The 12498-nt window shown below is 36.6% G+C and overlaps 2 protein-coding genes across 6 annotated transcripts in view; one reads left to right on the top strand and one right to left on the bottom strand.

The window, feature by feature from the left end:
- STXBP4 (syntaxin binding protein 4) overlaps positions 1 to 12498 on the top strand; it is a 244315-nt gene that overhangs the window by 46795 nt on the left and 185022 nt on the right. For 4 of the 5 annotated variants that reach the window (XM_069067471.1, XM_069067473.1, XM_069067472.1 and 1 more), the window contains 3 exons: positions 5180 to 5286; positions 5673 to 5892; positions 7232 to 7310. In XM_069067471.1, coding sequence (XP_068923572.1) covers positions 5180 to 5286; positions 5673 to 5892; positions 7232 to 7310 — 406 coding nt within the window. The remainder of the gene's footprint in view (positions 1 to 5179; positions 5287 to 5672; positions 5893 to 7231; positions 7311 to 12498) is intronic. The other variant, XM_069067474.1, reaches the window with a different exon arrangement.
- COX11 (cytochrome c oxidase copper chaperone COX11) overlaps positions 1 to 12498 on the bottom strand; it is a 234639-nt gene that overhangs the window by 55092 nt on the left and 167049 nt on the right. The window lies entirely within an intron of this gene.

Below are 12498 nucleotides of genomic sequence, written 5' to 3'. Positions count from 1 at the left end.
ACGACAGCTATTCTTGTTGTTGTTTTTATCCAACCTCCATTCAGCCAACAGTGATTTTCCTAAAGCCCCCTAATCAATCGGTAAATTCTACAGGCTCCCTATAATCTCCAGGAGCAAATACAAAGTGCTTTATTTGGCATTTACGGCCCTTTGTAGCTTAGCCCTTTCCTCCTATTACATCTTACTCCCTGATGCATAGTCTTTGATCCATTAACACCATCCTCCTTGCCGTTTCCCAAACAAGACACTCCACTTCTTGGCTCCAGGTATTTGCTTTGGCTATTCTCCCTTGCCTTGAAACTTTCTCCCTGTTCTACTTTTTCCTTTAAGTCCCAACTAAAATCCTGTCTTCTACAGGAACGTTTCCTAACCCCTCTTAATTCCAGTGCCTTTTCTCTTAATTATTTCCTATTTATCCTGTCTGTTGCTTGCTTTATATGTACATATTTGCATGTTGTCTCCCCCATTAGACTATAAGCTTCTTGAGGACAGGGGATTTTGCTTCTTTTCATATCACCAGTATTTAGCACAGTGAATGACACATAGTAGGAACTTTGTAAACACTGATTGATTGCTATCAAGATAAGCAAATCATTTATAGGCATATTCTCAGATGAGTTCAATTTATATTGTTTTCCTTTTGTTGTTTGTCTTCTGTAATCTGGACCTATGATTTCCTGGGTTTGAGGACCTCCTTGTGAAAATACCGTCTCCTAATGCAGATCAGTGAATATTCTTCATCCAGTGGTCTTGGACCACTGAGAGATGAAGTGACTTGGCAGGGTCACATAGCCAAGATATTAAAGGGAGGCAGGACACAGAGGTCTTCCTAACTCTGAGAATGGCTTTCCATCCACTGTGCCCTACTGCTGATTTACTTATATATCCTTTAGATACTCATGAATACACCAGTATGTGTACACGCATATGTGTCCTCTACCAATGTAAATATAGAAATTGAGCCACAATTCATAGTTTTAGAGAGTGCCTTGAACACAGAGGTTAGATTATTTCTCCAGGGTCACATAACTATTATGTGTCACAATCATGACTTGAGCCAAGGTCTTCCCTGACTCTTAGGCCAAATGTCTATCCACTGTGCTGTACTAGAACAGCTATGTGGTACAGTTGATGGAGTATCCTGGTCTGGAATTAAAAAGACCTGAGTTCCAGTCCAGCTTCAGACAGCTATTAGCTATGTGACCCTGGGCAAGTCACTTAACCCTGTTTGCCTCAGTTTCCTCCTCTGTCAAATGATCTAGAGAAGGAAATGGCAAACTGCTCCAATATCTCTGCCAAGAAAACCCCAAAGTGTCAAACTCACCTGAAACAAATCAACAGCAACAAAAACACTACAGCTTCTCTTATGTGTCTCTGTATTTGTATTAATAATTTAAAAATAAATGTTTTAATAGGAGCAACATGAAATATCACTACAAGCACTTAGTCCTGATTAATAGTTCTTTACATTGAAATTAATAATGCATAAAATATGTTTTTTATTTAATTCCTTTTAGTTTCCATCAGGATTCTCTGTCTAGTCTTACTTTCACATTTGTCTGTTCATCTCACTTATATGATTGTTGTTAATATGTACTCCATCCTTCTAGTTTTGTTTTTTGCTTTGAATTAAGCATTTGAGACATATTTTATACTATTCTTATGGAAAAGAGAATTCTGTGGATTAAAACAATATAGTCAAATGGATTAGGAAATAGTGTAGACTCAATGCTAATCACAGTTCAGTGTCAATGGGGAGGAAGTATCTAATGGAATCCTCCAGGATCTATGCTTAGCCTTGTGCTGTTCCATGTTTTCTTTTTTCAATGTCTCAAATATGCTAGCTTATCAGATTTTTCAGTGACTCCAAGCAGAGAGGGATAGCTAATACACTGGTTAGCAGAGTCAAGAGCCAAAAAGATCTTGACAGGTTAGTACATTGGGTTGAATCTAATTGAATGAAATTCCAGGGGATAAATATAAAGTCCTAAATTTGGATCCCTAAAATCAGTTTCACAAGTTCCAGATGAGAAGGAGGCATTATTAGAAAGCTATTTGTCCTAAAAAGGACTGGAGATTTTAGTGGACTACAACCTCAATATGAGTTTGCAGTGTGAGGCAGTAGCCCACAAAAGCTTAATGCAATTTTGGGCTAAGGGAGGCAGCTTGGTGGCACAGTGAATAGAGTGCTGGGCCTGGAATCAGGAAGACTTGAGTCCCAATCCAGCTCTGACACCAGCTGTGTGACCCTGGGTAAGTCACTGAAGCCTCTTTGCCTCAGTTTCCTCACCTGTAAAATGAACTGGAGAAGAAAATGGCAAACTACTCCAGTATCTTTGCCAAGAAAACTCCAAATAGGATCATGAAGACTCAAGACACAGCTGAAATGGCTGAAAAACAACAAAAACAAAGAAGGCATAGCTTTTAGGAATTAGAAGGTAGTAGTCCTTTGCCCCTCTTAGAACTCATTTGGTAAATTATTTTCAGTTCATAGTGTCAAAGTTTAAGAAGGATATTGGTATTTCTAGATTGTCCAGAGAATGACAGCCAAGTTGATGAAGAGTTCTGAGCCCTTCATACGAATGGGTTAAAGTAGGGGTTTTTAATCTTATTTGTGTGTTACAGAGCCCCTTGGCAGTATGGTAAAGCCCTGAACCCCTTGTCAGAGTAATGTTTTTAAACATATAAAATACATAGGATTACAAAGGTAATGGATTATATTGAATTATATTATATTGAAATGAAGTGCCCAAAATGCTAAGAAAAACGAAGTTCATAGACTCCAGGTTAAAAGTCCCTGGGTGGCAGGAACTGTGAATGTTTAGCCTGGAGGGGAGGATAGTCAGGAGAGATTTGATACCTGTGTTCAAGTGTTTAGAAGACCGATGTGTGGATGAAGGGTTAGATTTACCCTTTTTGACCTTAGAATATAGGAGCAAGGGTGTAGAAGTTGCAAAAAAGGGCAAATTTAGACTTCATGTCAGGAAGGTCTTCTAAAAATTTGATCTATCTAGGACTAGAATGGACTGCCTCATGGGTGGTAGCTTCCACCTTATTCATGGTCTTCAAGCAGAGTTTGGATTACTACTTGGTGAGAATGGTAGAATAGTAATACATTTCTGACTATTGGATAAAGCTACATAGCCACTAGGGTGCCATGACCCCTCTATCAGCTTCCAATCTTCTTCTGGCCATCTTTTTATGCAGTTCTGGAATGAATGATGCTGCTTCTGAGTTTTGTCTGATTATTTTATTGTTAATCTTTCTGGAGCCATTTTCTCATTTTTTTTTTCTGGAATATCTTTTGGAGAGCCTGACTTCTCTATGGTCTCTCATGTTGCCATCTTTCCTGGAATTCTCCATAGCCTCTGAAAGATACAATAACATTATCTTTAGTCTTTGTGAGAGAAGCTATTGGTGTTACAACTGGTGTTAACTACTCATTGATGAGATTATAAGTCCATCAGAGTACCTAGTGATTTGTGCTTTTTTGACAATATTTATAACATATACTTAATACTTTAAAGGTCCGTGAACTTATCAGTATGGTCACTTTATCCTCTGACCATATTGAAACCCATCTAAAACTTAGCAGACAAACTTTTAAAGTAGTCCTGCTTAGGGGAAAAATGTATCCTACTGTGGTCAGTCTAGAAATGCACCTTTGATTGGTCCTTCACCAACTGACATATCACCAAACTCAAACTTAAAACCTTGCCTTCTTTGTAGGATCTACCAGGGCTTATTTTCTACTCCCTGAGTTTGTCCTTCCTTTTCGAAGAGGACCATGGCATCAGGGAAATGATGACATAATTTGCAGTTGACTTGGATTTGAGTGAGTGAGGGCTGTGCAAGGTCACCAACCTCACTTTCTCCTCCAGAGCCATGTGGATCCAGAGACCAAATACTCTTCAGGATGACTAGAGATGGCCCAGGATGCCATGGTAGACCCTGGCTCTTTGTAAGCTAAGGCCTTTTCAGGTTCTCACTTTGAATGTGGTAACACCCATTCAGTGTGAATAGGCCTCTTTAAGAAATGAGTCAAGGGATGGCCCCTTTAATTAGAAAAAAAGAAAAAAAATTTCCACTCCCACAGATTTTTAAGAACCCAGTGTCAACTCCATACCATAATGAGGTATCAAAAGTGAGCTTAGTGAATGTTACCAGCTTTTCTTCAGACATAATTCCATTTTCACCATCTTTAAATGTACAAAGTGTTCCCAAAGTTGTAGTGTGGTTTTAAGCTATTAAAGTTATCATCATCATCACTGTCATTATTTAATAGCTATTAAACTCTTAAAGATTAAAACTGGACTAAGATTTTAGGGTAACCCTATATTATGCAGCTCAATTTAATTGTAATACAGAGTTTTAAAAAAAATAGTCAGGGGAGGAGGTAGTGTAACATAGTAGATAGAGTTCATATCCCATTTCCTGTGCTATCTGTGACCATGGACAAATCATTTATCTTCCCTGAATCTCAAGCAATGCTCAGAGAGTATGAGGGATGCAATCTGCATGATTGGAGGGAACTCCTATAATGAGAAAGTCCCCATGTTTTGAAAATCACCAGGTCATTAATATATTGACCAAGGAAAACACTGTGGGATAATTTTGACTCTGCAAAAACAGCAGGGTTCTTTATAGGGGTTTTTTTTCATGACATTTTAAAGACTCCACTTCAAAAGTTAAAGTCACTGCCCCAAGGAGAATCTCTGTCCCAAGTAGAAAGGTAGATTTTCCTTGCTTAGGGACAAATTGAAGTGCAACTGAACACTTCTAAAGAATTCTTCCTGAATGAGAACTGAACCTAAAATATTATTTTTGGAGGGAAAAGAATTATAGAATGTGAATAACAACTTAAGATGAATTATTTTTTTAATGGAAAAACCATTTGAAAAATATATGTAGAGACATTCCTATATACATATTGCCATTGATTTCATTTAAGAAGAATAATTGAAATCTCCTAAAGTAAAAGTGAAACAATTTTGCTTATATATAAAACCAAACTCCAGCTTGATAGAAATCATAAAGATCAAATCCTTTTTCTAGACTTTATAAATTTACTGTTTGTACAACATATTGTTATTACTACCACTACTGTTGTTATTTGCATTTAGTCATGTTGGTTCTATTAAATTTTTTTAAATGAACTTTTAAAAAAATTATTTGCTAGGATGGAAGATTAAAGCCAGGGGATCAGCTTGTGTCTATAAATAAGGAGTCACTGATTGGTGTTTCATTTGAAGAAGCTAAAAGCATAATTACTAGAGCAAAATTAAGGTAACTATCTTAACTCTCAAAGATAATCAGATTACTAAGTATGTCTGTTAAAAAAAGTAATTGTAAATGTTTTAATCAAATTCTTCACACTGTAAGAATCTCTAATATTGTAGAATAGTGGTTTCAAAATTAGATAGAAATGGGACCACTAATCTGTACACTGGGATCTCTGCAGGTCACATATTTACTTCAAAAAACACATATTAACATTATCTATGTTTTGTTTTATCTTTATTTCTGTTGTTAAATATTTTCCAATTACATTTAAATCTGGTTCAGGCCATAGGCCACATGTTTGACATCTCTGCAGTAAAATACATTGCTTTATTTTTCAAATAGCTAAAAAGTCTTATTATGTTCATAAAATGATTTCTCTTTAATTCTAGATCAGAATCTACTTGGGAGATAGGGTTCATAAGACAAAAATTTAACTCGAGTCAACAAGAAACCACACAGTGCTCATCCCTCTTGCCATCTTCAGCAGGATGTGAGGCCCAGGTTTCAACATCTTTTAATATCTTTTCTCATCATGAGAACTGTGACCAAAAGATGTCATCCACTCCCAACGCTGTAAATACCACCTTAATGTCTTTTAAAAAAAATCAGGTAAGAGTTTTCATTTATAAACTTACAAATACAATTCACAAATTCTTTCTGTTTCTATTTACATTTTCCTCCCAAGATTCAGCTTTCTCAAGTTAAGTCAACAAACATTTATTAAGAGCTTACCATGTAATCATGAACTGTGCTAAATGCTGGGGGGAAAAAAGCAAAAATACAGTCCCTTACCTCATGTGGCTTATATTCTAATGAATGACAACGTACAAACAACTATGTATATACAAGATGTATATGGCATAAATAGGAAATAATCTCAATGGAGTTCGGATGGGGGGAATGGTAGGGAAGGTGTTCTAGGGAAGGCCTCTTGCAAATTCTCCATTGGTATTCTCAAAATATAAAAAGACCTTGAGGAACCCCTTCAATATTTTGGGTGAATCATCTTTGGAAGATCCAAGGAAACATAGAACAGAAAAGAATGAAAGGACACAGAAGGGTTGGTATTTGTATTGCTGGAGAGAATAACCACATTGGTGAAGTCATCAATCCATTGCATTGTCAACATACCATGACTGAACCCCTGTGATTCTTGAGGCAGCATTGATGTGACCCAATGGCAGCATATATCAACACATAGCCATGAGACCCCATTGAGTTTCTGGCAGCCCCCACTGGGATTGAATTTATCATCATCTCTTTTGATGCCTTAGATGACCTTAGACAAGTCTGCCCTTTGATTCTCTAGCTTTTTTGCTGTATACCAAGGGTACTCTTTAGTGTCTGTCTGGTCATTGCTCTTTCCTGTATAGACCATATTTCCTTGAATATGGCTCTGCAAAATTAGATTCGGGTAGAATGATAGAATTTCAGATCAAACCCACATATCAAGAGTTCCCTACCACAGAGCTCTGACAGCTGAAAGGAACAAAGAGAAGTATTTGTACTTGAAACCCAAGTTCACTACAAAGATTAAAAAAAAGAAATACAGGCAGGCTTTTAGATAACGGGATGAGAATTTTCAAACGTAAAGCCAGCCATAGGTCCATGCTGTTCAGACATTGCACATGAAATTTTCTAGCTTCTATAGCTCCTGGCATTTTTTTATATTGGGTTCTGTTACTCTTTGAAAACTGCAGCATAAAGCCTTATATTTTGTTGGCCTTGGACACAGTAGGATTCAAAGTAATTGTTACCTTTAATTTCTTTGATTTTATAGCTATTTATCTGAAAATGAGCATACCCAAATGTTAGGGGTTTGGCTCATATTTTTCAGTATGGCTTCAGTCTCTTTAACCATGTTTTTTTTATGTTAACATGTCCTCCTAGCTTGGTCTTTGACCTACTTTAGAAAATGCCATTTCATGTTTCTCATTTTCTTTCATAGATAAAAACTGGATTCAAGAAAAAAGAGTCATCTCCAATTACTTCTTCCAACAACAGCTCCACGGATGTGTCTAATACAAGTAAATGCCCACTTAATTCCTTTTTCCTGTTGTTTTTCATTTCTGCTTCTGTGGGGAGGGTATATAATGCAACTTCATAGACTTTTCAGAAAGGTACAATATACTTTTAAAATTTACTTTATCGAATAAATGACCAAAATGAATGGACTGTTTGGTAGTCCCTGACAAATTGACTTGGGTTGGAAATGTCCCTAGAGAGGTAGTTAAATTTTTTTAATATGTATGACCATAATCTTCTCAATGTTGCTGTAATAATCGATGAACTATGTTGAAACCAGATAATGAAAATTCTCCTATAAATAAAGATCTGGTTGCTGTGGAAACAGTACTTGTCACTTTAGTGAGGTGTGTTAGATTTACCTTTTAAAAACTATTTTTACAGTTTCACTTGGCTTGGGAAAAGAAATACCTTTATGAAACAGGCACATAGAATTTCTTATCTGCTAGGAAATTATTTACCTATATCTGAATAATACCTATGTTTACATAATACTAGATTATTTCAGTTTATAAAGTATTCATAGCTAAAAGATCAAAAGCAAAAATGTTAATGGGTTATAATTATCACTAAAATGTCTACTACTGTGTCTTGAAATAAAATTTTACTGAGGCATTTTGACTAAGTTTTTGGGGTAGGTAGGTATCACTGTTGCATAGAGCACTTGACCCAGAGTGTAGAAGACCTGAGTTCAAATCTAGTTTTGAGTAATTTACTATCTGTGTGATCCTGGTCAAGTACTTTAATCAGTTTGCCTCAGTTTCCTTAACTCTAAAATAGGGATAATAACAACACCTATCTCTCAGCTTTGTTTTGAGGATCAAATGGGATAATAATCATAAAGCATTTAGCATAGTGCCTGGCACATAGTAGTAAACACTATGTATATGTTTATCATTATTTATTATTATTATCATGTTGGTTTCCATAATTCATCACTTTCATCATTGGACACCTGTCTTTTCCTATTTGTAGGTAAGCTTGAATTCCACAATGATGAAAGATGAATTGACGTTTTAAAACTGTCCAGGTTATGAAGGAATTTTTTCATTTATGTTAAGGCCATAGTGGTTTTCATTAATTGAGAGAAAAACTCACCATTTGGTTAGAAATCTTGCATTCCTTGTATTCATCTAAAAATTATAGTGGTAGACATTGTCGTTTGGGAATCTCTTCATTCAGAGATTATTTCTGGTCTCTAGATATATCATTTTTATTTCATATTGAGAACCCAAGTAAGAAAAGAAACAGAGGTCAAAGTTCCATTCAGCAGTGGTAGGATGAAATGGAAGATGAATGAGGTACTTTCCTAAACATACTAAGAACCAACCCACTGTTTTTGTACTTCAATTTCATAAGATGATAGTGATAACACTACCATGTATTTTACATTTTAATTTTTTCTTTTGAAAATCATTTAGCACTTCCATGTCTCTGTATTATTCAATATGCCTTTATCCAGTGTTGCTTTCTTTATGCAGTATACTGAGGATAGAGAGAAAATGAGGGAGGGAGGTAGAGAGCAAGGAAGGGAGGGAAGGAGAGGGAGAGGGACATGGGGGGGAGAGAGAAAAAGAGAGAGAGAGAGAGAGAGAGAGAGAGAGAGAGAGAGAGAGAGAGAAGGAAGGAAGGAAGGAAAAGAATTTTCCCTGAGGACACTTAAAAGTATAATGAAAATTCTTTATGCATTTAAAAATTACAACTTTATTCATTCTGGTTAGAGTTGGATTTTTTTTTTGATAATGCAAGACAATATTTCAAGAGAGGTATTTAAAAACAGAAATATATACCTCTGGGTTCTGGCTTAATTTTATCTGCCCAATGTGGCACATCCTTACATATGTCAGTAATTAAGAAAAAGAAGCATGGCTCTAAAGGTCTTTTGTGATGAAAGTCTCAGTGTTCTCTGAGGCCAAAAGGATATGGATGGCTTCTCCAGAAAATCTTCCCCTTTCTTTCTGGGTACAAATGGGTTGTCTACCTATGTGTATGTTTCCCTTTCTCTCTCTGCCAGTCTTTCTTTCCATTTTCACTGCCTGTGTGCTTTCTCATCTTCTCATGCCCGTGCTACTGCAGCAGCCTCCTAGTAGGTTTTCCTGACTCCAGATGAATATTCCTGTGCTTCTCTGTATTCTTCATGTCTATTGTTTCTTATGGTGTAATGATATTGTATTGCATGACTGTACCATAATTTGTTCAGCCATTCCCCAGTAGATAGAATACTCATCTTTTTAACACCGATATTCTTCTGAAAATGCTATGTCATGGAATATTGCCATCTTCAGAGAGCTAAAGTTTTAGATAATCCAGTAGGTGATGGGAAGGTGCATGGCAGATATAAGTATATTGCACTGTTTAATCCATGAATAGTGGAACCCAGGAAGACACAAAAAATGCATCATATAAGACGATGGTATCAAACATAGAAATGGGGGCCACTAACCCATATATACAAGTATCCCTGTGGACTACATATTGACTTAGGAAACCATATATTAACATTATATTTGTTCAGTTGTATTTTTATTTATTTTGTTAAATTATTCTCAATTACATATTAATCTGGTTCAGCCACACTTTGGAGTGGTGCATGTTTGACTTTTGTATGTCTGATTTAAGAGATATATGAATGGAAAAGAGATGGCATAATCATTTAAGGAGAGCAAACTTAGGTGTTTTACTGGTACTCATGTACTTTTTTTTTTTTTTTAGCAATCGGGGTTAAGTAACTTGCTCAAGGTTACACAGCCAGTTATTTCTGGGTGGGTCTGAGTGTCTGAGCCCGGGATTCAATCTCCAGGTCATCCCAACACTGGAGCTGGTGTTCTTACTCGCTGAGCCACCTGGCCGCCCCTAAGCAATTGGGGTTAAGTAACTTGCTCAAGGTTACACGGCCAGGTGTTTCTGGGTGGGTGCTAAGCATCTGAGCCCGGGATTCGATCTCCAAGTCATCCCGACACTGGAGCCAGTGCTCTTACTCGCTGTGCTACCTGGCTGCCCCCCTGATTCCTTCTTAATACCTCCTCAAATATATGTACTTTGTTTTAATCCTGTTTTTATTGATATCTTTGATTTTATATTCCCTTCATTTTCAAATATGTTTTTCCCCTTCCCTACCCATTGAACTATCCCTTAACCTTTTTTTTTTTTAATTCTGAGCTTAAAACGACAAGGAGCATTTCCATACAAAACACAAAAGGAGATTGTATATGATACTGAATCTCCATTTCACATTTCTTGTTTTTTAAGAAAAGTAGATAATAAATTCTACATGTCATTTTCAAAATTATCCTGCTTGTCTGTTTCCTTCTGAACTTCCTTCTCTTCTGTGCACTTTTAACAATGTTACAATGACCTTCCTTTTTTTTTTTGCATCACTATTGCTAACCTTCCAACTCCCAACCTAATTAAAACCGAATAAAAAAAATATAGCAAATATAGTCAAGAGAAACAAATCCAGACAGCAGACCTGTCCAGAAACGTGTCTTCTACACCTTGTTTCCATCACGTATCTGTCAGCAGTGAAGTAACATGCTTCATTATAGGTCCTTGGAAGACACAATTGATAATTGCATTGATTAGCATTCAGTATTGCTGTCCTTGTTTAAATTCTTTTTTGCTCTCTGGATCTCAGTTTCCTTATCTGTATGATGATAGGCTGATTTGATCATTTTTGAAGATCTCTGTCATGTAATATGCTGTGACTTAAATGAGAAAATATATTGAAAACAGTGTGTAAACTTTAAAGTCCTATGTAAATGTCTGTTATTATTGTTATTATTCTATCCTTCTAGACCACCTAGCCCTAAAATTGAATTGGTGTGTCCTGAGAATAAAAATATTTCAATATTAACCTAAGTAAAACCCAATTAGCAAGATTTCAGGTCTGCGAAATTGAATGGGAAAAATAATTATTTTCACTGACCTCTAACAGAAATTTATCATTTCCTCAATTTTTAATAAAAAACAAACAAACAAAAAAACATGATTCTGAGGAATCTGTTTGCTTTCTCAGGCTCTGTCAGAGGGGTACATGAGACCAAAAAGGTCAGGAACCCCTGCTCTATAGCATGAAAAGTTTATTCAAGAAAACAATTGATAGATACTAGACATGGTGAGAACCAAACTACCCCACAAAAAATTAGTCAGTAAATATTTATTAAGCACCTACTATGTGCTAGGCCTAGTGCTAAGCATTGAGAATGCAAAGGAAGGTAGAAAACAGTCCCTGCTTCCAAGGAGCTCACAGTTCAGTGGAGGAGATAACATATAAACAATGATTTACAGACAAGTGATATATAGCATAAATTATAGGAAATAATCAACAGATGGAAGGCACTAGAGTGAAGGGAGATTAGGAATGACTTCTTTTCTAATATGGGATTTTGTTAATAGATTGGAAAAAACTTGTTTGTTTTTTTTTAAAGCAATCGGGGTTAAGTAACTTGCTCAAGGTTACAGGGCCAGTTATTTCTGGGTGTGGTGCTAAGTGTCTGAGCCTGGATTCCATCCCCAGGTCATCCCAACACTGGAGCTGGTGCTCTTACTCGCTGAGCCACCTGGCCACCCCTAATTTTGATTTTTTTTTAAAGCAATCAGGGTTAAGTAACTTGCACAAGGTTACATGGCCAGTTATTTTTGTGTGGGTGCTGAGTATCTGAGGCCGGAACCAATCCCAGGTCTCCCGACACTGGGGCCAGCACTCTTACTCACTGCGCCACCTGGCCACCCCTGAAAAAACTTGTTATTGACGTTAGTATTATCCCTGAGTCACTTTCTGTATATATTCAGTCATTCATCAGAACTAAGATTGGAATTAGGGAAAAAAAGAGAGATAAAGTTAAATAGCCTACAGTTGAACTATAACTCAATCCTGAACTATTTAAACAAGCAATTGAAAATCAGAACTGGAAAATGGACAGAAGAAATGACACTGATACTGAGTAATGATTTTATTCACAAGTGTAATCAATGCCAGTTAATTGCCACATCAAGAAGATGAAGAGTCTAGACCAAGGGTGGGGAACCTGGGGCCTTGAGGCCACATGAGGCCTTCTAGGTCCTTTGGTCTGGCCTTTTGACTGAGTGCAAGTGAACTTTGGATTCAATCAAAGATAAACCTTCGTTTCCGAGAGAAGCTTTGTTGTTTAGTCATTTCATTTATGTCTCACTCTTTGTAAGCCCATTTTG

This window comes from Petaurus breviceps, unplaced genomic scaffold (genome assembly GCF_028583685.1).
Source record: "Petaurus breviceps papuanus isolate PSGF00001 unplaced genomic scaffold, PetGlider_PUasm1.0 90750, whole genome shotgun sequence".
Lineage (NCBI taxonomy): Eukaryota > Metazoa > Chordata > Mammalia > Diprotodontia > Petauridae > Petaurus > Petaurus breviceps.
This window is presented reverse-complemented; position numbering and strand designations above follow the sequence as displayed.